The sequence below is a fragment of the Xenopus laevis genome, chromosome 5S, assembly GCF_017654675.1.
Source record: "Xenopus laevis strain J_2021 chromosome 5S, Xenopus_laevis_v10.1, whole genome shotgun sequence".
Lineage (NCBI taxonomy): Eukaryota > Metazoa > Chordata > Amphibia > Anura > Pipidae > Xenopus > Xenopus laevis.
The window spans coordinates 40,143,239-40,168,701 of record NC_054380.1 but is presented as its reverse complement, the minus strand read 5'-3'; the positions used below and the strand labels follow the sequence as shown (position 1 = coordinate 40,168,701).

The 25,463-nt window shown below is 36.3% G+C and overlaps 1 protein-coding gene across 2 annotated transcripts in view; it reads left to right on the top strand.

Moving 5' to 3' along the window:
- The window catches only part of esr1.S (estrogen receptor 1 S homeolog), a 111,088-nt gene that overhangs the window by 78,657 nt on the left and 6,968 nt on the right, over positions 1-25,463 (top strand). For both annotated transcript variants that reach the window (NM_001089615.2, XM_018264270.2), the window contains 3 exon segments: positions 3,605-3,931; positions 13,180-13,318; positions 21,290-21,423. In NM_001089615.2, the coding sequence (NP_001083084.2) occupies positions 3,605-3,931; positions 13,180-13,318; positions 21,290-21,423 (600 nt within the window).

The window sequence follows — 25,463 nt, the reverse complement described above, 5'->3', positions numbered from 1 at the left end:
TCATAAAACCATAAAATTATTTTAATTGAATATTTTATGTTTACTTACAATAATCTTAAAAGTGAGGCGCCACGTTTACAATATGTGTCCGTGGCTTGGCAGGAAAATGTAGAAGAAATCTTATCATCACTTTGATATGCTGCACATGTCTACTGGGCAATGCTTTACAACTCTGAGCCTGAAACATTTAAAAGCAGCTAAAATGGTAAAGACATTGTAATTACGGTATTTTGAAATTTGAATATGTAAGATCAAAAACATGTTTGTTTTAGTCAAAAATGCAAGTGGTGGAATATGTAATTAATTAAAGACAAAATGCGACAATTAACAATTACATAAATCATTATTAAATATAAGAATATTTAAATGTAAGATGTAGATAATGGACAACGTTTCTGTAAAATGATTAGAAGGTAAATGTATGTAACATGTACTGCCATTTTTTAAATGTACTGTCCTAGGTTCGATTCCGGCCAGGGCACTGTTCAAGCATGCATTTCCTTTGGGTACTCATTTAAAGCACCACATAATTGATATATTATCTATAGTATATTCTATATTAAAAGAGGGAAACAAGTAAAAAAAGGCGAAGTTACCTGTATTAAATTCTTGACTAGTGATGGGTGAATCTGTCCCGTTTCACTTCACCCGGAAAATTAACGAAACGCCGAAAAAATTTGCAAAACAGTGAAACGTTCGCAAAGCGCATTGAAGTCAATGGGCGTCAAAATTATTTTGACCCGTGACTATTTTTACATGAGCGTCAATTTTTACATGCGCAATTTCTTGTCCAAATGCATTGTCAATGGGCGTCAAAATTATTTTGACTTGTGACAATTTTTACGAGTGACTTTTTTGTCAGAGCAGATTTTTTGCCGGCAAATTTTCACAGCAGCTTCTCGAAACAATTCATAGGTGGCGAAATGCGGAAAATCGGAGCAAATCGATGCCTGCTGAACAAATTTGCCCATCACTATTCTTGACCCCAAGGATATGCCATACATTTAAAATTCACAAGTAAGTTACCATGAACAAATTGCGCATATTTTATACTCGTTTTTTCTAGGGGAAGCCTCCACCAGGAGCAAAATAAAATAATGCCGGTAAATCTGGCATTCACAAAGCATAACATTGCACACATCTTGATAAATATACCATTTATTTTGCACAGATTTTTACTCCACTTTTTCAGCGAATTTTGTTTTACACAGAATAATGAATATGTCGCTTACATTTGATTTTCGCAGTCATTATTATTTATCTTTCTGTTTTGTCTTCTTGTTATAACAGTCTGCCATTCAGCCTCTGCCTCTGGGCCCATGGCAGCCAGAAAGTTATGTAAATTCCAAACTGGGGAGACACAGACCAATTTTAGTAATTGAAAAATTAATAGTGATGGGCGAATAAATTCACCTGGTTAAAATTTCTGTGTTACGCCAGTGGCGAATAAATTCACGAAACCCCTAGCGGAAATTCGCCGGCGTCAAAAAATTTTGGAAACGGAAGAAATTCGCCCATCACTAAAAATGAATAAATAAAAGAAAAATAAACCATTTGTAGTTTGGTACTATCTAGTAAATGAAGGTTTTGTAGAGCACAGCTGAAATATAGGTTCTTGGTCTTAGAAGTCAGTTTCCAGCTGTGTGAATAAAAAAGAATCACAGGCTATCAACTCCAACGGCTTTCCTTCCACAGTCTTTTTTCACCAAATATTTCTGAACGACTTTCCTTCAACAGTCTTTTTTTCACCTAATATTTCTGTCATGCTCCAGATATGAGCTGCCAGGTAATTTTCATTTTGCAAGAAATAAATATGCTCAGTCAGCTTTGTTTACCTAATGAACTTGGCCTTTGCTCTTTTGTTCAGCAAGGATGAACACAATATTCTGCCTTGACATTTGGGTATTACCAGTGATTCAGTAGCAGAAAATTATAAATCTGACCTGTTGCTGTTTATCTAAAATACTTTCAAGCCCTTACTTGCCTTATCGGGGAGGGTGAGCTGTTCCAAATAGATATTGGGAAATAGGAATGTGAATATATTTTAGGGAAACCCACACAGCTTCAGCAATATGTAATTTTCCTTGTGATTTCTACTTTAAAACACTACTTTACAGGTATGGGACCTGTTATCCAGAATGCTCAGGACCTGGGGTTTTCCAGATAATGGATCTTTCCATAATTTGGATCGTCATACCTTATTACAGAGAAAAAGGGAATCATTTTTTAAAAAATTTCGATTATTTCATTATAGGGGAATCTATGGAAGAAGGCCATTCAGTATTCATACCTATAAGTAAATATGTATTTTAAAAAATGTATATGTAGTATGTAGTTCCATATAACTCATGCCAGAGCATCACATGGAGAAATCAACTTTTTTTAAGTAAGCTGAACACAAAAAAACTTTAATGGAGTATATACAGTACAGACAGACACATTTTTTTCTACATTGATTTTACAGCAAGAAAATCTTCCCATGTTTAAATAACATTATACTCAATTACACATCCAGATTTTGTAAAACAAATTCACAATAACATAACTCATCCATGTTCTATTTAATTTCATGACTTAAGGGTTTCATTTGTTTTTTATTTAAAGAGAACTAAACCCTGTGTTTTATGGCTGACGCAGATTAGTGAACCATGCAGGTTGGCATGGTTGCTCCCACATCAGATGATGAGCCTACAATTGATGAAATGGGTCAGTATAGATAGGGGGTCATTTATCTAAATCTAATCCAAATTTTTCAGATTTTTTTAATAAAAAACGTCAGACCAAACTAGAGTCCATGATTTGACCTTATTTATTATTAAAAAAGCTCAATTTAATCTTTTCGGATAAAAACTCAATAAAATCGAGAAAAAAATAGAATCATATGAGTTTTTCCCCAAAATGTCAAAGTTTTTCAGATTTTTGCCCGTGAAGCCTGTAAAAGACAGATTTTTGGGCTAATTCCAGCACAGACCACAGAAACGGCAAAGTAGGATAGACACCTCTTGATAAATACACAACCCCGGCAGGTCTGAGATGGTGGATTTTGTGATTCTGGCTTTTTGCTGCCTTGGGCTTTAATAAGTCTCGAAAAATTCTAGTTTAAAAAAAAAAAAGAAAACTTTTGAGTTTTGCCCCAAAAAGCCTGAAGGGAGGTTTGTAAATAACCCCCTAAATGTTATTCAACATACAGTATAAACTCAATAGAATATACTTTCTGAAAAATTCTGAAAGATAAAGCAAATGAAATAATTCAGATAGTGATTATTATAAGATAAAGTATGTTAATTGGTAAATATACAAATGTATTCATATTAGTTGCTTCTTACAGTGTTAGTTCTGTTGGTTGGACTTTATTTTCTTGAATTATAGAAGGGAGAATTACATGATATGCACCCACTGAAAGTGTTTATAAGTGGGTTAATTATATAAAAAAAATCCTTCTGGATCCATTTTGATATTTGATGAATCTGCATCATAGTGTTAAGAACCAACCAACAAACCCCCATTCCCACTTTGTTTTATTTTTACACATTTACTTTAAACTCTATTTGCTGAAAACCAAAACACTTTTAAAAATATTAATCAATATCCTTTTTATATTAAGGTATTCGAAAAGATCGCAGGGGAGGGCGTATGTTGAAACACAAGCAGCAGAAAGAAGAACCAGAGCAGAAAAATGATGTGAATCCATCGGAAATTAGGACAGCATCCATTTGGGTGAATCCTTCTGTGAAAAGCATGAAGCTGAGCCCAGTATTATCACTTACAGCTGAGCAGCTTATCAGTGCCTTAATGGAGGCTGAGCCACCTATAGTATATTCTGAGCATGACTCAACCAAACCACTCAGTGAAGCTTCCATGATGACTCTGCTTACAAACCTTGCTGATAAGGAGCTAGTGCACATGATTAACTGGGCAAAGAGGGTGCCAGGTAGGAAAACGTTGAATTATCCATAGTAACTATAAGATGTGTATATATATATATATATATATATATATATATATATATATATATATATATATATATATATATATATATATATATATATATATATATATATAAATTTGAAAGTTGAGCTTTTTTTAAAGTAAAGCTCAAAGTCTCTGTAGTCACTTGTAATATTGGGATTCCAAAACTTACTTTCTCTTTCAGGTCTAGTGATGCTACCATCACATAATAATCCCCCTTCATTATAAAACCATTTCACTCATTTTAATAGTTGGGTCTCCTAAACTCATTCACTTTAGTCCCCCTTGGGGGAATGCCAATTTGTAAAAGAACCTGCAAAAATGATTACTCTTTGCATTGGGGGCCTCAATTCCTATATATTCCTTGAAATGGATTGTGGTAGGCACATGGACATAACAGACTTCATAACGAAGTAAAACAAGCCAGACTGCGCCTAACAAAGTTGAAAAACGGAGTTTAGATTGCATTTCCCTTTACATTAGCTATAGACTATGACTGCCTAGGGCAGGTGGTAAGGTCCTGTTCCCTGTCACTGCCCCCTAACACCCCCAACTGCAGGTTGTCCTGTACCCCCATGACACTGTGCCTAGTGATGGGCGAGTTTGCGCTGGCGTCTCGTTTCTGATGCCGGCGCTCGTTTTTTGGACGTCGGCGCCCGTTTTTTGACGCCGGCGCCCGTTTTTGACGCCGGCGCCAGTTTTTTCGGGAAAAAAAAATTTGACGCCGGCGAATTTTTGCCGCGAATTTTCGCGGGCGTTTAGCGAATTTATTCACTGGCGGCGAATCGCGCAAATTCGCAGTGAATTCGCGCCTGGCGAATAAATTCGCCCATCACTAACTGTGCCCCCTACGGCTGAAATCTGCCAGCAGAGATGTGGAGCTTCTGTTATTTGCTAGGAATAAAACCGGGTGTTCCAGAAAAATGAATTCCCCCATGCAAACATAAAAAGTGCAATGATATTTACAATTACAACTACAATTTACAACACATTATTTTTAAACGTGTTTTATTCTGATGACAGTAGCCAGTAGGCATTTAAAAAGTGGTTGTTCACCTTCCAACCACTTTTTTTCAGTTCAGTTGTTTTCAGCTGGTTCACCAGAAAGACTTGTTTCAACTGCTTTCCCGCTTTTATTTATTTATTTATTTATTTTTATAATTTTTCAAAATTGAAGTTTAAAGTTTGTGTCTCTGGTATTTCAGTCTGGCAACTCAGTTATCCAGGTGCAGATTCTGTTACAATTTGCTACATTAGTTGATCCATTTCTTAGCAGCACCTGTGGAATATTAATAACTATTGTATCAATTCTAACAGCTGCCTTTAAAAAAAAACTCAGGGATTCTACTCAGCAGGGACAAAGATAAGAAATGGATCAACTTATGTATCAATTTAGAACAGTCAGTGACCACTCTCCCCCACTGCTGCTTTAGAAAGGCATAAGAAGAAGAAATTTTAAACTTTAAACTTCAGTATAAGAAAAACTGTCACAAATAGAGAATAGATAGTAATTTGAAGTCTTTATTTCTGGTGAACTATTTGAAACCAAATGAACTGAAAAAAGTGTTGGAATGTGAACAAGCCCTTTAAAAATAGTACTTTAAATTATTATACTGTGGATAAACATAAGAAAAAATACAAAAAGTTGGTCAGGATTTATCTACTAATATAAACGTAGCAAAAAAAAATCCAAAAACCTCGAAAATTCTCATTGGTTTAAAAATAAGTATAATAATAGGATCAGTGCACCTCTAATTACAGCAATTAGAGGTGAATTTAAGGGGGTGACACCACCAAATTGCATTTGAATTAGTTGCTAGTAGTAGGCGAATCTGACTCGTTTCACTTTGCCAAGAATTTGCATAACACGAATATTTGGCGAAATGCATTGAAGACTATGGGCAACAATTTTTTTTGACTTGCCAGCAATTGTGCGTCAATTTTTTGACGCGCTAAAAATTCTTTCACCCATTAGAGTCTAGAGGCATAATTTTCATGGCGAAACTTTTTTTTTTAGTACTTTTTATAATAGGATCAGTGCACCTCTAATTGACTTTTACAGTACCTCAACAACTTTTACTTGACATTAAAGGCATTCCTGGTTTTTCCACTTAATAAACTGAATCTCAGATTTTTAGAGCTTTTCAGAAATACAGGAAAACCACAAATGTTTTGAGATTCATAGAAAAAAGAAGTATATGGGCCCCATAGTCGTTGAGGCTTATTTAATAAAGGTCAGATTCTAGTTGTTTAAGAGGATTTTGAAACCACGACCAAACTCACAAACTCTAAAACCACGATTGTCAATGAATTTATTAAATGATCCAAATATAAAAGTAAAACGAAAAAAAAGCACTGAAAAATGCACTAAAAAATATGAAAACCTTGTAAACCTCGAAAAATTTGCGTTTTTCAGACAATTCCTAGAGTAAAAAATCCAAAAACCTCTAAAAGTCCAAAATGATTTAAAAAGGTCCAATAACATCAGTGCAGTTCCCATTGACTTCAATAGAACCATGACAACTTTTACTTGGCAAAGTTTTGCATCAGAGGTCTTTGTGGTTTTTACACTTAGAGGCAAATTCATCAAAGGTTGAATATCGAGGGTTAATTAACCCTCGATATTCGACTGGGGAATGAAAATCCTTCAACTTCGAATATCGAAGTCGAAGAATTTTGAGCAAATACTTCGATCGAACGATTAAATCCTTCGAATTGAATGATTCGAAGGATTTTAATCCAATGATCGAAGGATTATCCTTCAACCAAAAAAAGTTAGGCAAGCCTATGGACCTTCCCCATAGGCTAACATTGAGCTCGGTAGCTTTTAGGCGGCGAACTAGGGGGTCGAAGTTTTTTCTTAAAGAGACAGTACTTTGACTATCGAATGGTCGAATAGTCGAACGATTTTTAGTTAGAATCATTCGAGTCGAAGTCATAGTCGAAGGTCGAAGTAGCCCATTCGATGGTCGAAGTAGCCAAAAAGCCACTTCGAAATTCGAAGTTTTTTTTCTTCTATTCCTTCACTCGAACTTAATGAATGGGCCCCTTAATAAATCTTACATTTTTAAAGTTTTTTAAAAATATCAGAAAACCACCATTTTTTTGTGATTCGTGGAAAAATTACAATTCAATTGTTTGTATATGGGCCCCTTAGTTACTGACAAATGAAGTCCATTTGCTGGGTAACTGTAGCATGAGAGTGAAGTTAACTTATTTCTGGGTCACACTGAGAAACAAAGCAGTGGAGAGAGAATACTGGTTTTCTGCAATAACATCAACTATATGAAATCAGAAGTCATTAAATATGACCTTTTTATTTAAACAGGTACAGGATGAAACACAGATGTTAAAAGTTTGATCACTTACAAATTGACAACATTTTGTTTTTTTGTTTAAAATATATTCATCAGTGGGTGTTTTTTCACAGCATATTTTTCTCACAAAATTAAAGTCAATGGGTGTCTTTTCACTACGTTATTTTACAGCATTTGTCACGCTTTTTTGTGGTTTAATCCATATTAAATTGGTGTAAGAGAATAATGAACTAATATGATGAATGTGGCTCAATATAAAACGATATACTATAAAAAAAAAATTTGCGTTTGTTTGCCCGAAACAAATTTTTAGCACTAAAAGTTGAATTATACTAATTACTTTAAGCCATGAAAAATTCATAAATATAAATAAATACATTTAAATATAATTAAATATAAAAACACCAATACAAAATTTTGCCATCTACAATCTATCAAAGTTGTGTAGAAGCAAATGGCATTCGTCCTTTTCCAGTTGTAAAATCTCTCTTTAATTCAAGCTTTTTTGGGGGGTTTTTTTCATTTTGTATTTACACAAAAAATTTGAGGATTTTGAAGTTTGAAGAGTATTTTCGTGGTTTCTAAAACCACTAAAATGAGAATGTTGATAAATTGGCTTCTCTGTATCTAAGGGGCCAATTTATTAAACAGCGACTTTTTTGGGTCTGGCTTTTTGACGCCAAATATCCCAAAAAGTTGCAGAAAAAAAGCACGATTTTTCTGGGATCTATTATGCAGCACAACTGCTACAATTCCGAATCCAAAAACACTCTAGCTAAAACCTGTTGAAATCATGTAGAAGTCAATGGCAGATGTCACTTTTCCAACTGGAAGATGTTTCTTTGATATGTGGTTTTAGAGGTTTTCTGTTTTTTTGACACTGGCTCTTGTGTAGGGATGTAGCGAACTGCCGATTTGGTGTTCGCGAACACCGGCAAAAAATGCGAACGTTCGCGGACAGTTCGCGAACTTCGAACACCCGCTAAAATCGTTCGATTCGAACGATCGAAGGATTTTAATCTTTCGATCGAAGGATTTTCATTCGAATCGAACGATCGAAGCCATTCGATCGAATGCTTTTCATTCGATCGAATGCTTACAATCGTTCAAACGAATGGAAATCGTTCATTTTTTAGCGGTCGAAGGAATTCGAATGGTCGAATGGTCGAACGACTTGTATTCGAATCGAACGCGAACTCAAAATGCGAATGTTCCCAAACGTTCGCGAACATTCGGCGGACGCGAACGGTCGAAGTTCGCGCGAACTAGTTCGCAGCAGAACAGTTCGCTACATCCCTACTCTTGTGCATCAATAAAAAAGTCGTAGTTGTGAGACAAGTCAAAATATTTTGGTTTTTGCGACTTTTCTGCAACTTCATGTTTTTTTATGTTGCGACTTTTCTGCAGGTTTTTGCGACTTTTCTGCAACTTCATGCTTTTTTTATGTTTAGATCTTTTAATACATTTCGTGAAATTCATGCTTTTTAGAGAAAGCGAGTTTAGTCTTGGTTGGAAAAAACCTCTAAAACCACTAAAAATAGGCCTCCGCAATACCAAGAAGCAATAATGTGATAATAAATATGTCAAAAATTTGAGTTGATGAATCTGAAATTGAATTGATGTTTTGAGCTACCCCTAGGATACAGTATAAAAAATATCTACATGTATAAAAATTAGGGATGGGCGAATTTGACCCGTTTCGCCAAAAATTCACCATTGAAGTCTATGAGCGTCAAAAAAATTTTGTCACACAGCAAAAATTTTTTTGACGCGCGTCTTTTTATTTTGACACACAACGCCATACAAGTCTAGGGGCGTCATTTTTTTGGCAAAACAAGGCAAAAAAATTCGCCCTTGGCTAATAAAAATGTATTTATTTCATAGAGAATCAAAAGAAGTGGAGCAGTATAGTTTATTGTAGCCTGTCTCATTGGAAACATGTTGAATGAGATTTTAAGCTTTGCCAGAGAGAAACATATCCAGTCTGTAAGTTGTATTTCGGTTCCGACAACTCCTGTCACATCTTCTAGTGGCTTTCCAGACCATAACTCTCCCACACAGAAATTCACATATTCTTCTGCTGCACTAGCTGCAAGAAATTGCTGTAATTAATTTCAGTGTATTTATTCCTTTGATGTGACAAAAACCAAGGCTTTGTCAAATAAAGTGCCAACTGCCTTGCATTGTACATCTTTATTAGTGATGGGCGAATTTGAGGCATTTTGCTTCGCTGAACAATTAGCGAATTTCCAGCAAAATTCACAAAATGGCAAAAAATTCGCGTTTTTGACACTGGCGCACATTCACCGGCTGTCACAAAAACAAGACACTGGCGGTAAAAAAACGGACGCCGGCGTCACCATTTTTTTTTTTACGCCAGCGAATTTTTGCTGGCAAATTTTCATGGCGGTTTTGCGAATTTATTCACCCGCAGCGAATCGCGGGAATTCCCCGGGAATTTGCAGCGAATTCGCCCATCACTAGTCACTATGAATAGCAAAGTGGGCAGGAAAGGATTCATTTTTTTAATTAGTTACCTAAGAATTGTGCTGGTGATCTTACACGTTTCCTTAACTATTTATTATATATATAAGAATCAAAAAAGAAAAAAACATCTAATGAACAGAAATAATTTATATCTTCTGAAACTTATTTTTGGTGTATTGCTGAAATAAGTCATAATAAGTTTTCAAATGAAAGCCATTTAACCATGTAAAATGTTTGCAGGTGTCTTTGTCAGACATTCATTTTATTTTCTACTGGCTGAATTCAATGACCAGACCTTGAACTGCTTGGGCTGCCTCAGTCTTTGGGTACAGCACATTATGTTCTAGAAAGTTTCTATTTGTAGACATGAAGCTGTGTTAGTCTTCAAGTTAATTTGTCCACTTTAATTTCCCAGTATGTTAACAAACAAGCCGCTGTTTAGATGTTCTATATATCTGAGTTAGATTGAGTTTAGTTTGTGTAGGTTGAGCAAGTGAGTTAAAAAGGAGAATTATACAGAAATTACCGCTGCTGGAGAAACAGCTTTATTATTGAATAGAATTTTTGCCATAAATCTAATTGCTTGAAATACATGTTTTAAATAAATAAAAACATTTTCTTCAAAAATAAACCCATATTACATGAAATGAATGTACTTCTGTGCCTGGCCCTTGAGTGAAATGCATAGGAATGTTCACTTTGAGGTACCAGAGAATTTGCTCAACTTATTAAAAATATTAAAAGAGCATTTACTGCTGAAATGTTCTGTAAAATTCATTTTCCATTTACAAAGTAGCAGATATTTGAACTGGTAGTAGACATTTCAAGAAACATCCGCTCATCTGTCCAAGTGATTTGTATCTTGTTAATTTTTGTGCTTATAACAAAGTACATTATTTAAATATATATTTAGTTGCAGGGCAGGGTCAGTACATCATGTAGATAAAACTCCTCTGTTTAATTTTTATTACACTCTGAATTCTGGAATGCACCATCTGGTCACTAAACATTTGTCTTATTTTCCATAGTTACATACTGTAGTTAGATTGGGTTGAAAAAAGACAAAGTCCATCAAGTTCAACCCCTCCAAATAAAAACCCAGCATCCATACACATGCCCCTCCCCACATAAATGATATATACCCATATCTATACTAACTATAGAGTTTATTATCACAATAGCCTTTGATATTATGTCTGTCTAAGAAATCATCCAAGCCCCCCAAGAACCCCCTACCTTGCTTCAAATGAAAGTTCTTTTCTTCTAGTCTGAAGGGGTGGCCTCTGGCATAATTATGTTTTCATCCCTTGAGTTAATGCCCTTTTTTATGCAAGACAGAACTTTATTTGCTTTAGTGGCCACAGAATGAAACTGCCCGGAATTAGACAACTTGTTATCTACAAAAACCCCTAGATCCTTCTCAATTAAGGAAACTCCCAACACGTTGCCAATTAGCGCATAACCTTGCATTTAACAACATTGAACTAGTGATGGGCGAATTTATTCAGCAGGCGCAAATTTGCGAGTTTTGTCGCTGGTGAATTAATTTGCGAAATTGCTGCGTCCTCGTGCCGGTGACAATTAAACAGATGCCCATTGACTTTAATGTGCGTCAAAAGTCGCGTTTTGCAAATTTTGAGGCAAAATGAAACGGGACAAATTCGCCCATCACTGCATTGAACCTCATTTTCCAGTTTTGAAGCAAAAGTATTCCTAACGCACCTCTGTAATAAAGGTAGTTTAAAAAGGTATTACATCTTAATGTAGCTGAAATGAGCAGGAAAACCTAAGTCTGTTAGAAAATCTGATGGAAAAACTACATAACTATGTTGTTTTTTCAATTTTAGCTTTGATTTAAATGTAGGCTTCTCCAATGAGTTGGGGACTTCTGCCATGGTGAGGCATGAAAAAATACATGCCTTATATTGGGAAATAATTGATTTTGAAATTCTTTAAACTTTTGGATCACTGCTTAAAGTTTCATGGGATATACTCTGTGGTCCTGGGTTAAATTTCTGTCAGGGCCCTATGTGTAAGGCGTTGCATGTTCTTCCCGTGCTTATGTTTCATCCAGGTACTCTAGTTTCATCCTACACTCCAAAAACATAGTGTGCATGCCGTGTACACAGATAATAATAGTAATGTAAATGTTATTCAGCTACTGTATTATATACTATTTTGTGTTTCAGTCACTCCCTTTAAAGTCATTCTAAGATTGATCCTGCCTTATTTGGTTTTCTGTAAGAAAAAACAATGGGGCAAATTCACTAAGATCCGAATTTGCGCCAGCGACAGCTTCGCCGCACTTCGCCAGGCATAGTTTTGCCAGCACTATGCAAATTCACTAAAATGCGAAGTTGCGCTCAGGGAGGCGAACGGTAGCGAAGTTGCAGTAGCGTTAATTCATCAAGCAAAGTGAAGTTACGCTAAAGATGCCTAATTTGCATACGTCGCCAAGTTAAAGTACAATGGACGTAAATGTAGCAGCAAATACATTACACTACACAAGCCTGGGAAAGCTTCATAAAATAAAATAGAGTTGTTATTTTGCCCTATACATGTGCCCACTGTATAGTTTAGGTGCCATATGTTAGGAAATGCAGAGGGGAAGGAGGGTACCCCCAAAAAAATTTACAATCTTTTTCAACCTATCACCCTTTAAAAAGGAACGCCATAGTTTTTTGGGACTTAGAAAAAATGTAAACTTTTTTTGAATCCCTATCTACTCTATTGCACTTCACCTGGTTTGAGGTGGCGAAGGCAAGTCTGGCGCAAGAGGTAACGTTCAGTAAAATGCGCAAGTTTGTAAATTAGCGTAGTTATGTCCCTTCGCCATATCGCAACTTCGCCTGGCATAAGGGTGAGAAGTAGCGATAGAGTAGGTCCACTTTGCTAGCGAATTTACACCAGCGCCCGTTAGTAAATCGGCAAAGTAGCGAAAGTATGTCACGCTGGCGAATTTGCGCTAGTGTTGGGCGCTTTGCGCTTTAGTGAATTTGCCCCAATTTGCCATGTGATGTTGAATTTTCAAAAGTATTGTGACAGTCAAGTATTAAGCACAGGCAAAGTCTGGGTGCATTATACACAAATAAGTACAGTTATAGATTGACAATATTATAAATGAAAGTTATTTTTCCCATACCCATTCTGCTCGAGTTATAACTGTTATTTGCTTGCTCTTGCTCAAAATGAAGGAAACTTTTTAAATATTGAATGACCTGCCTCTTAACAAAAATGAAGCCTCTATTATTACTGAAATACATTTCCATAATATCCATTATGGAATTTAATTTACATTACTGTTATCATGTAATTTACATTGCTGATCACAGTATTTTCTCACCATGAAAAGTCTGTCTATAAGCGTGCAAACGAGTCACTGTTTAACACTGTCCTTTGTCTCTAGGGTTTGTGGACTTAACACTCCATGACCAGGTACACCTTCTGGAATGTGCTTGGCTGGAGATCCTAATGGTTGGTTTAATTTGGAGATCTGTAGAACATCCAGAAAAACTTTCATTTGCACCGAATCTGTTACTGGACAGGTCTGTATTTTTATTTCCATTTTTTATTTCAAATTGGTTAGGTAGTGTGATATGTATGTGATGTTTTTATGTTTATCTTATTTCTACCAAAGTGTATAACTTTGAATTTATCAACATTGAACCTCATTTGCCAGCCTACTGCCTAGTCTTTCAAATCTTTCTGGAAAATGGCAGCATCCTCCATGGATAGGTTTTTATTATCATCAGCAAAGATTGAGATAACAATTCAATGCCCACCTTAAGGTCATTAATAAACAAGTAAAAAGGAAAGGGCCAAGGACAAACCCCTGAGTTATTCCACTAACAACACTGGTCCAATTAGAAAATGTTCCATTTACCACTACTCTTTGTAATCTACCCTTCAGCCAGTTTTCTATCCAAGTGCAAATATAATAATATTAAGTTAAAGTTCATTCTCATCTACTCATAGAAGACAATTAAATGAGTCTGACAACATCTATTATGCATAAAACCATTCTGGCACAAACCCGCAGTATTGTGGTTTTCAATGTAATACATTATATAATCCTTTATTACACATTCCAAAAGCTTTTCTAACACTGCCATCAAATTACCAGACCTATAGTTTTCAGGCTGAGAACTGGAATGCTTTTTATTTAGTGGCATCACATAAGTAATTTGCCTCTTGTCTCTTGGCACCATGCAGGCCTCAATGAATCCTTAAAAATTAATTAGAGATTTGGCAAAGAGCTATATTTGTTTAATATCTAAAAGAGAAGAGAGAAGAAATCGCACATAAGGCTATATTGTTTTGTGTTGTAAATCTAGTGAGAGCAACCCAGTCACAATAGGGTTAAAAGGTGTTCAGGTAGAAAGTCAGTTGGATCCACCTGATGGGCACACATGGATCAAGCTCCCCTTTTGGGTATGTACTTACAAACATTCAGGGCCTTATTTATCAAAGTCCGAATTTAAGTTCGGCCACGAATCCACGATTGGACCTGATTTATTAATAAAAAAAAAATTCAAAATTTAGTGGGGATAAACCTTTTTTTCCCCCAATTTTTCCAGAAAAGTCCAAAATAGTTGGATTTTTGGGCTAATTCCAGCACAGACCACAGAAACTGCCAAAGATAGGGTCATCTCCTATTGATTTATATACCACCTCAGTAGGTCTGATATGCTGGATTTTTGTATTCAAACTTTTCCCATCCTCAGGGTATAATAAATCTCAAACCTTTCGAGTTTTTTTTCCAAAAAAAAAGAAGACTCTTTGGTTCACTATTCCCTAAATGCACACCCATGCAAATGCTAGAGAAGAATTCAGTATTATTAGTAATTATTAGATCTAAAAGAGGCTCTTTCCGAGTAGGTTCCACTACCTGAAATAAGGTAGCAGTAATGGTTAGAAAAAACAGTGAATAAAGGGAAGCTTGAGTCTCATGAAAAAATAAGAGGGAGGTTATTACACTTGTGGTATTAGGACCATAGTGGACATCACAAGGTAGTGAAGATGACTTTGGTGTACCTATGGCAAGAAGCCCTGTTGAGGATTTATAAAGGGATGTCACAGTGTGACTTACAGTACTGTATATTGCCTATGAATTCAGGTGCTGCAAAGTCACTGTCAGGTAGATATGTGTGCATTGAAGTGCTGAGTACATTTATAATTCTGACTGAATGCCCTTAAAGGGATACTGTCAAAATGCATCAGTTAATAGTGCAGCTTCACCAAAATTCTGCACTCAAATCCATTTTTCAAAGAGCAAACAGATTTTGTTATATTCAATTTTGAAATCTGACATGGGGCTAGACATTGTAGATATTCTAAATTTCCCAGCTGCCTCCAGTCATGTGACTTGTGCTCTGAAAAAGTTCAATCACTCTTTACTGCTGTACTACAAGTTGGAGTGATATCACCCCCCCAGCAGCCTAACAACAGAACAATGGGAAGGTAACGAGATAGCAGCTCCCTAACACAAGATAACAGCTGCCTTGAAGATCTAAGAACAGCTTCAATGGGACTGATTCAGTTACATTAAGTAGGAGAAATAACAGCCTGCCAGAAAGTAATTCCATCCTAAAGTACAGGCACAAGTCACATGACTGGGGGCAGCTGGGAAACTGACAAAATGTCTAGCCCCATGTCAGATTTTAAAATTGAATATAAAAAAATCTGTTTGCTCTTTTGAGAAATGGATTTCAGTGCAGAATTCTGCTCGAGCAGCACTATTAACTGCATGTTTTTCCATGACAGTATCCCTTTAACCCTACTCATTCTTCCTTGTGCATGAAGATATAGATCACAATATTAGCTATAGTTAAAGGAGGAGGAATGTCATTTTGAAAAAGTAAGTTACCCCCAAGTGATTATATTTACTTACCTGACACCCTAGGGCCGGTGCTCCTATTAACACTTTCCTTCTCCTTTAAGAGTTATAATAATCAATAGTTAATCTTTGGACAAAATTAAATTAAATGCAGGTACAGGAGAAATACATATATTATTTGATTCTTGCAAAATGCCAACTGTCAAGAAAATGTGTGAAATTATGAGCTATAGATCATGCAATAGTGATTATTAAATAAGGCCTGTGGGTTAGAAGGCGATTAAAGGAGAAATGCACATTTTCAAGATAGAAAGACCCAGAAGCTTTCTCTGTTTCTGTTTTGAACCTTCTGCCTCAGAAGACCAGAGAGTTCTTTGTCTCTCCTTCACACAAGAATTTTTTTCACCAATACATTTTGGTTTGAGTGTCTCAGATTTAATTTTTTTTTACTTTTAATACACTATGTCCTCTCTGATAAGCCACCTCAAGGCGTCTCTTTTTTCACCTTTGAAAGCTATCTCATTTAGGCTTTTAGTTTTTTACTTCTGTATTCTTCTTGATACATTTAAGTGCTTTTATTAAAGGAGAACTCTGCACCTCTTGCTCCTTAAAGTACTTTGTTTACTGATATAAGCAGCTATGATTACTGGGAAAACATTCTGGAAAAGAAGAATGCTAAAACTGTGTTAGTTTCCAAAGAAAAAATAGAAACACGTGTTCTAACCCTTTCTACCACAACCTTAGCTTTTGGTGGGGGAGGGATTATTATAATAACATGAGAACATGGATATTTGTTTGTGTGTTAAATATTAGAAAATGGTAAATAAAAAATAAATAATAGGGAATTTTTTTATGAAGTCAGTCACCTTTGCACCAGTTTTATATTTTTCAAAGGTGCCAATTTCCAAATGTTTCCTTCAACTATAGGTATAGGATTTATTATTCAGAATGCTCAGGACGTGGAGTTTGCCAGATAAGGCAATTTTGGTTTTCATACTGAAAGGCTACTGAAAAATCATTTAAAGATTAATTAAACCCAATATATGTTATCACTGTTTTATTATTAAAGAGCAAAAGGAAGTCATTTCTAAATATTTTTTAATTATTTGATTAAAATGGAGTCTAAGGGGCACATTTACTAAAGTGAGACTTTTCTCTTCACCTAACTTCACTAGAGTTCTCTCACTTCCCCAGGTGTATTGTCACAACACATCTCCTTATTTACTAAAAATCGTAAGTTCTTTTTTTTCCAAGAGAAATTTGGTGAATTTTCTCCTGGTAAAAATGTTCTGCGAAAATTCTCCAGTATATTTTCCCATACAAAAGTAGTGGGGAATTCAATAGAGAATTTTTGACATGGGGAAAAGTACTATGGAAAGGGCGATGTTGATTGCAATTTAAAAGTGGCTGCTCTATTTTTACAATGGGAGTTTGCCAGCCTGAACCTGGTGAATTACATTTTGGTGAAAAGGGTAACATTTGCACTTTGATAAATTACCGGATTGAGTGAAAAAGTGCAAAAGTTCTCTAGCGCTGAGACTTTTCACTAGCAAAATTGTCTTACTTGCGAATGTGCTGCAAATTGTCATTGTGGCAATTTTTTACCAAAAAAACACAATTCACCCTTTAGTAAATGTGACCCTAAGCGAGATATCCTTCCTATAATTTGCTTTCCGGCAGTACAGGTTACCAGAAAATGGATCCCAAACCTATAATACTTTCAAACTCCAAAAATCACAAATAATATTTTCATATTTTGACTTCCCCTTTTTAATTCTAGTTTGGAAGATTAAGGGGCACATTTATCAACGGTTGAATATCGAGGGTTAATAAGCCCTCAAATTCGACCCTCGAATTTAAATCTTTCAATTCGAATATCGAATTCGAAGGATTTAGCACAAATCCTTAGATCGTCCGATCGGGAAGGTCCCCATAGGCTAACATTGTACCTCGGTAGGTTTAAACTGCCGAAGTTTGTAGTCAAAGTATTTTTTAAAGAGACAGTACTTCGACTTTCAAATCAAAGTCTAAGGTCGTAGTAGCCTATTCGATAGTCGAAGTACCCAAAAAATACTTTGAATTTGAAGTTTTTTTCATTTGAATCCTTCACTCGAGCTAAGTAAATGTGCCCCTAAATCTTCTTATTCTCTGCCCTCATTTCCCCAATCACCCAATACCTAGCCTGAAGTCCGCTTGAAGTCCGTGGAGGCTAAATGTAGACATGAATGGAACAGTAGCAAATTTTTAATTTCTAAAGAAAAGAGTGTTTTGTCATTCACTAAGAAAAACATTCATTTCCTTATGATGGTTCTTTTAGTTTCCAAAATAGAGTATTTCTTCCTTTCTGACATCCTTTGTGATTTTCTTATACGCATTGGTTCTGAGACTGTGGTTAAGTCTCCCTTTTCCCAGCTTGTTTTGTTTGATACCCCTCCCATATGATTATATACATGATAAACACAGGGTATAAATGTTTTACTGAACCAACAGTCAGAGGATATTGTCTTGTCCAGGCCAAAGAATGTCACACCTTGAATTGAACACTAAAGATGGCCTTATAGACCTAGAGATCTGCTTGTTTGGCTATGTTGCCAAATGAGTGGATCTCTCCCTGATATGCCCACATTGAAGTGGGCGATATCAGGCTGATCTGATCATGGGCCCTAGGGCCCAACGATCAGATCATAATGCATCCGAAAGGGGCAGTCGGATCGTGGGACTGCATAAACACATGATGCGGCCAGGATCTGACGGGATATTTTAACCTCCCCGATCGAGATCTGTCGGCCAGATATCGATCAGGGAAGTCCGTCGGATAGCCCCACACACGGGCCAATAAACTGGCGACTCTGTCTGTCAGCAGCTTTTATCGACATGTGTATGAGGGCCTTAAGCGGTAGCTTGGGGACCACATATTATTCATCTCTGTTCCAGACTTTTTTATTACTATACCTTAGATAATATTAACTTTCAGTAGAGCAATCCAAGCCTCTAATTTAACCTTGTGCCTCTGACACCAAAAGAACAATAAAATAAAAAACAGTAAAGAAAATTAATAGTTTTCATAATACATACTGTGCATACAGAATATTTTTATCCTGCAGCAGTCCTTTCCCCACTGGAACTTACAATGAAACTTCACGTGAAAAGTCAATTTATTCAGGAACCAACCAGTATGTTTTTTGAACTATGAAAAAAAACTCCATGAAGCTGTTGATCTAGTTGGGAATTGAATCCTATCACTACACAGCAGGAGTGCAAACTACTGTGTCACTGCATAGCCCTAACAAGCTACCACAACAAGCTGGACATGTTCACAAAATGCAAAAGAAGCGGTGGAATTGCCACAGTAACTGATCTGGTGCGTCTAAAAAATAGAAGTGCATATTATTGGCTGTGGGTTACTGCACTGGAGTAAAATTACAGTTCTGTTGGTAATTGAGGACCTATCTTTCTGGTGCATATTAATTTACGTACTCCTTTAACTTCATGTATATTAACTGTATTTTTCATCAGTGAGGACATCCTAAATGCAGCTAATGTTTCCCCTGAAGATTTATAATGCTTTTGTAACATGCTTGTTGGGAAATACTTTCAAATTATACAGGAAAGACAACCTAGTTTAGGTGTTGTAAAAACATTCAGTGCTGCTAGAATAACTGATGTCTATTATTTCAAAATACATTTTATATTTTTTTTAAGCAGAAAGGTTGGTCACAGCAGGTGAACTATAACAATGAACTCAAAGGAAAATACATACCCCCTGCCTGAACCTTCCTTCTAAATGGACAATTAACAGAGTGGGAAAATAACTTTTCTCACCTTTCAACACTATATTCTAAAGGAGTAAAATAAAGAGGAGTGTTGTGTTTTTTACAGTCTTATTATAAGCTTTGTGGGTAAAGCCAATTTTCCATGATGGTCAAGTTTATTGCTTAAAGAAAGTTTGTTTGGAGAGGCCAAACCGAGCCAAGTGCAATTTGCAAAGACAGCTTTCCCAGCAATTTCTATGAATTTATAGAAATCTCATGTGGTTAATGCATTATTGCTGTTTAGCATGCCTGCTACTGTATATCATAACTTTTCCCTTCTTAGGATAGGTTTTGTGGGTGGATAAAGCACCCACAGATATATTTACTATTGGCCTCACACTTATGTTAAGGTCTAACCAGTAGCTTGTGAACAACATGTTGCTCTCCAACCCCTTGGATGTTGCTCTCAGGGTCCTTAAAGCAGGTGCTTATTTTTGAATTCCAAGCTTGAAAGCAAGTTTTAATTGCATAAAAACTAAGTATAGTGCCAAGTAGAGCCTCTTGTAGGCTGCCATTCCTCATAGGGGCTACCAAATCGTCAATCACAGCCCTTATTTGGGACCCCAAGGGACTTTTTCATGATTGTGTTGCTCCCCAACTCCCCACATTTGAATGTGGCTCACAGGTAAAAAAAGGTTGGGGACGCCTGATTTAAAGGGATCCCATATGTATGTTTATTTGAACAAGGAATAGGGTGAGCATCAAACTAATTAATAAAACAACGTAAAATCCCTAATTATATTGCCAAAACACAGAGTTAAGGAGAAAGGAGGTAAGGAATTCCTTTTGTTTCAGGAAGTTTGGCAGAGTTAACTCATTAGATAAAACTGACTGTAGAACCTTTAACAATCTAGGCAAAATTACTGGAGCTGGCTGCCTACACACCAAAATTAAACTTAAAAAAAATACATTAATTGGTTCAAGCATAAAATTTTAAATTGAAGAATGACTTACATGCAAATTACACAGTGTATTTTAGTAATAAAAACTATACTATAAACATCAGGACATAATCCCTTTCAGAAAAACCATCAGTGTATTTCTCCAAGCATCTCGAATCTGGCAGGGCTTGTGTTTGTTTTTATTTATTTATTTATTTATTTATTTATCTATTTATTTATTTGCAAATGCAACACATTTCCTGGATAAATGTCATATAAAAAAAAAAATGTACTACTTGGTGCAAATGTAAATGTAACCACTGAAAAAAAGTCAAGATTTATTTTAAAATAAAGTGATCTGTGCCTTTTTGAGTGTTTTGCTTGACTCCCACCTACTGTATATACTTGTTTGTTCTCCCGCTTCAAATTGGGGATGCACCCAACCTTACTCATTGTACCACCCAAGTCATGTGATTGTAGGCGAACCACACACTATTCTCCGTACGTTGCGCAGACCAAGAACTCACAGTGACCAGTCTTCTTATAAATCCTAGCTCTATTCAGGCATACATTGGTGAGATACAGTAGTCAGGCAATGGATGTGCAATTGGCTTATGTGTTTCATGCCATAACAATCTGGTACATCCTCAAAGCTCTGAATTCTCATGAGTGTGGTGAGCTCTGTTGAATTTATTCTTTATTTCAATTTTGATTGTAGGTGAGTTACACAAGAGTTGACAGGTCTGCAACACCCCATTTTCAGCTGGTATTAAGGTGCAGAAATCAGCATGTATTAAAAAATAGCACTGAAAGGGTCTCTGTATCGCTATGGCATAAAATAAAATATTAAATACAGATGCTGGGGAAAAAGCTGTTTAGTACTGCTATTTATAATACAAAAACATATTAAATGACAAACCTCAGAAACTATAACTTGCACTGCTAGCAGTCTTATAAAGGCCTGCACTTTTTCTATTTGTTATGCAGAAATCAGGGACGCTGTGTGGAAGGGTTAGTGGAGATTTTCGACATGCTGGTCACTACAGCTACACGATTTCGCATGATGAGGTTACACGGGGAAGAATTTATATGTCTTAAATCTATCATTCTTCTAAATTCTGGTGAGCCAAGTGCATGTTTATTATATTAAGGCAATCTGTGTCCAATTTTGTTATATTGAAATGCTTAGTATCTAGGTTGCCTCATAAATGTACATGCATTTTATAAACAAGTGTCACATGTAATTCATGTTATCTCACTTTCATTAATTCAGTTGCATTTAATTATATTTATTTTTTAATATTATGGTTATACTTTATAGTAGGAGTTTCAGTATTACTTTACTAGTACTTCCTTTTTACTATTAAACCTTTAAAGCCTGCTGATACCAATGGTTATGGCCAGTTTGTATTGTCAGGACCCGTGGCAGAAGTGTACAGTAAATGGCCACCAGGGGGTCACAGCTGAGTCTCAGGGGCTACTGGTCTTAGTGTTTGTTATAGGGTTGTCAGGCTCTACTGAGCCAGGGACCTTTGGGTTTCTGGCTCTGTGCTTTAACCATTGGGCCAGGTGAGCAGCCTGCAGGGTTGCTCACTATTTATTACCTGGCCTTTGCAGCCCTAGCACAGCATTAGCCTGATTGGTGGTTTGGGGTCAGCCAATCAGGGCTGACCCTGCCCTATATAAAGCCAGTTCTCCTCACCCTCCTTGCCTGAGCATTGACCTACACTAGCACTGTGGCATAGCCCCTAGTTTGACATAGTTTGGCATAGCCCCCTTGCTATTCTGAATCTTGCTCTGCTCCTTGCTCCAATCCTGGCCTTGCCTTGACCTTACCTTGCACCTTGCCCTATCTTTCCATCTCCTGTCTGAATCTTGTCTGCCTAGCCTGATCCTTATCTTTCCCTGCCCTGGTAGCTAGTCCCCCTGCTATCCAGTCCTCTAGCTATCCAGTCCTCCTGTTCCCAATCTACACCTGCACTGTCCTGTCCCGATCTACACCTGCACTGTCCTCTCCTGATCTACCCCTGCACCATCCTATTCTGTCCTGTCTTTTCCTTCCAGTCTGCTAACGATCTATGCCTGCACCGTCCTGTCCTATGCGGTCTGTTCCTGTCTACACCCGCTCCATCCCTGCTTTTCCTTTCTATGTTCCTTGGGCACAGCCAGTTCTTGCTTAAATGACTCACCTTCCTCCTCTGCCTCCACAGCGCCCTCTACCTCACCCCTGACAAGGGTCCAAGGAAGTGGCTGGCAGGAAAACCAGGTAGTCAGGAGTTAACTGGAATCAGCCATCCTCCATCCTAGTCCTTAGACCAAACAAAAAGACCAGTGGCCCAGAAACTTTGCTGTGACCCCCTGGTGACAATCTGCGGTACCCTTCAGCTACTGGTCTTCTCTTTCTTGTAGACTTTAAATGTATCTGTTTGCCAAAGGATAAATGCATGATCAACCAAACCCTAGATGTAGCTTACTTTTAGCATTTAGACCTACTCGTGCTCATCCTGATTGGTGGGCAGTAGAAGAACTCCATCAGCTAGTGTATTTGCAAAAGTGACACACAAAGACATGTTGTGTCAGTACTGTAACATTATTGGGTTATAATGGTGACTCTGCAACAATAATAAAAATTCTACAGTAAATATAATTAAACAAATATGAACTAATGCATCATACTATATTTTTATAACCATTAAAGACCACCTTCTAATAATTCAACTAACTCCTTGGGCCCCTCTCTTTAAAATATAATGTTGAGTATTTCCATCTACTGTAAGTATTTTCTTTGGTGCTACAGTAATTCTTCTGTAAACGCCAATGTCTTTGATCTCTGCTATTTGACATATATATGTATGTGTGTGTGTGTATATATATATATATATATATATATATATATATATATATATATATATATATATATATATATATACTGTATATGTATATGCGGATAATTTATAGATAGTGTTGTATAATTATTTTTACAATTCACCATGTAGATTCATTATGTAAATTCTGAATAATTTTAAACGCTGACTGTGACAATGCATTAAGGAGTGAAAACAAGCAGAGAAAATCTATTTTTTGCAAGTTTTCTTGGAAAGAAAGAGCATCCACTTTTCCAGGTCAAACAATGAGCCTGCTTCTCCTCTATCCCTTTTTCCTTTTAGTGCAGTAAACGTTTAATCTGCAAGTTCAATTTTTACAAGTATCTTGTAAGAAAAAACTACTTTTTAACTTTAGCATTAAATGCTTTTTTTCCCTACTGTTTCATTTTGGGTCCTCAACCGTTTGTCTTCTATTTGTAATACACAAACTCTTGCTTAGCACCTATTTTAATCAATGAATACTTACAGTAATTAAGAGCATGTCCACAACATGCCACAGAGTTACAGGGTCCTGATGTTTCTATTTCACATCTCCAACATCTAAATCATTTTATCTCATCCATTAATATTATTTTATTTGGTATATTCCTAACCACATAGTGACAGGGTGACAGAGGACACCGGGCTCCAGGTACCATTAGTAGAAATCTGGCCCTGCAAGCACCCAGACCAGGCAATTTGGCAAAATGTTATGGGCCAAAGAAATGCTCATTTGGCAACCTGGCAAAATGAATAGTTATAGTATATATGGACACATTTTCTTGGACACAAATACCTTAGAAATACAAATATATAAACTTTCATAAAGCATGTACATATGTTTTTCAAAACCAAGCTGCTGCAGAGCCAAAAAACGTATTTTCCTGAAATAGATATTGTGAGACATATTTTGATACAATGCCGTCTTTGAAATATTTCACAGCACATTGTTAGTTTCATATGTCAGAATGTTACAAACTCACATTTAACACATGAAAAGCTTGTGGTCATAAAAAAGTCAAAAATCATACAATACCCATATTTTTAATGTAATGGAATTAATGTGTAGAGCACAAAAATGTTATATATCTAAGTGTAAAGTGCCCACGGTCATCATGAAAGCAAAAACTTAAGATGCTGGATAATTGCTTAGGCCTGAATTTTAAATCCAAGGATAAAGTTTGATTTCATCAGTTGTTGACTTGCTGGTGACTTGCTGGATTAGTACTTATTTGCAATACTCTTATAGCTATTAATAGGAGAAGTTACAAATGTGTTGCATACTGTGCCAGTGATCACTGTAATAGTAAAATAAAATACATCACCTAGGAGTTGTTTATAAGCTACCAAGATCAAGGCTATCTGACTTGATTTAGTGGCAAAATAATTGTTGCATAACATGGTGGCAAACTCTGCCAACTTTTCAGTTATACAAAGAGCTCTTTATATTTTGGAAACAGTAATTAACAGTTTACCCATTAAGCTTTTTCTGCTTGGCTGTAATTCAATGTTCTAAACAGTTTTCCAGCAATTTCTTGTATGTGAAGCAGTATTTGAAAATATTTGCTTGTAATGTTAATGCAGATAGAAAACAAAATCCACTGACACTACATATCATTGATATTTTACCTTATTTTGAGTTTCCTATCATTTGGGGTAGATTCAAGTTTCAAGAGTGTTAAAGCTAAAGAGCAGGTACTGTATGTTGTATTACATAATAAAATGCCCTTAGCATTACATTTACAGTTCACATGTGGAAAAATTATAGATTAAATATTGAAAGCCTCATACTTTTATTTAAAACTACTTTTATTTAGATTCAAATCATGAATACACTGAACACCATATGTACATATATAAGGGAAACATATGTAACACCCTCTTGGCCACCACCCTGGTGCTAAGGTTGTACATTCTTATTTCTTACCAATTCAGGTCCTGAGTCCCCTTTGCAAGGTGAAAGGGTACTGGGAAGTTCCTCTCTTGGCAGTGCCTCCACCTAATGGAATCCAAGAAAACACCTGCAGGTAGCCCCATTAGGAAAACAGTAATACACACACAGTGCTGTATAACAAAATCAACTTTATAACAAAAATGTAAAGGCAAAGTAAACATTCAGTTTAATCATATGCATTCACATAGCATGACCCACTACCCTGGGGAAACTGTGACAGTCCCATCCTGGCAACTCCCTGCCAGGCAAAGTCCTGCACTACTCCTTTAGCGGACAAAGAGTCTCAGGCCCTTTTCCCCAAACAGCACAATTGTTCCTAGGTAGCGCTAGCTGCCCAAACACC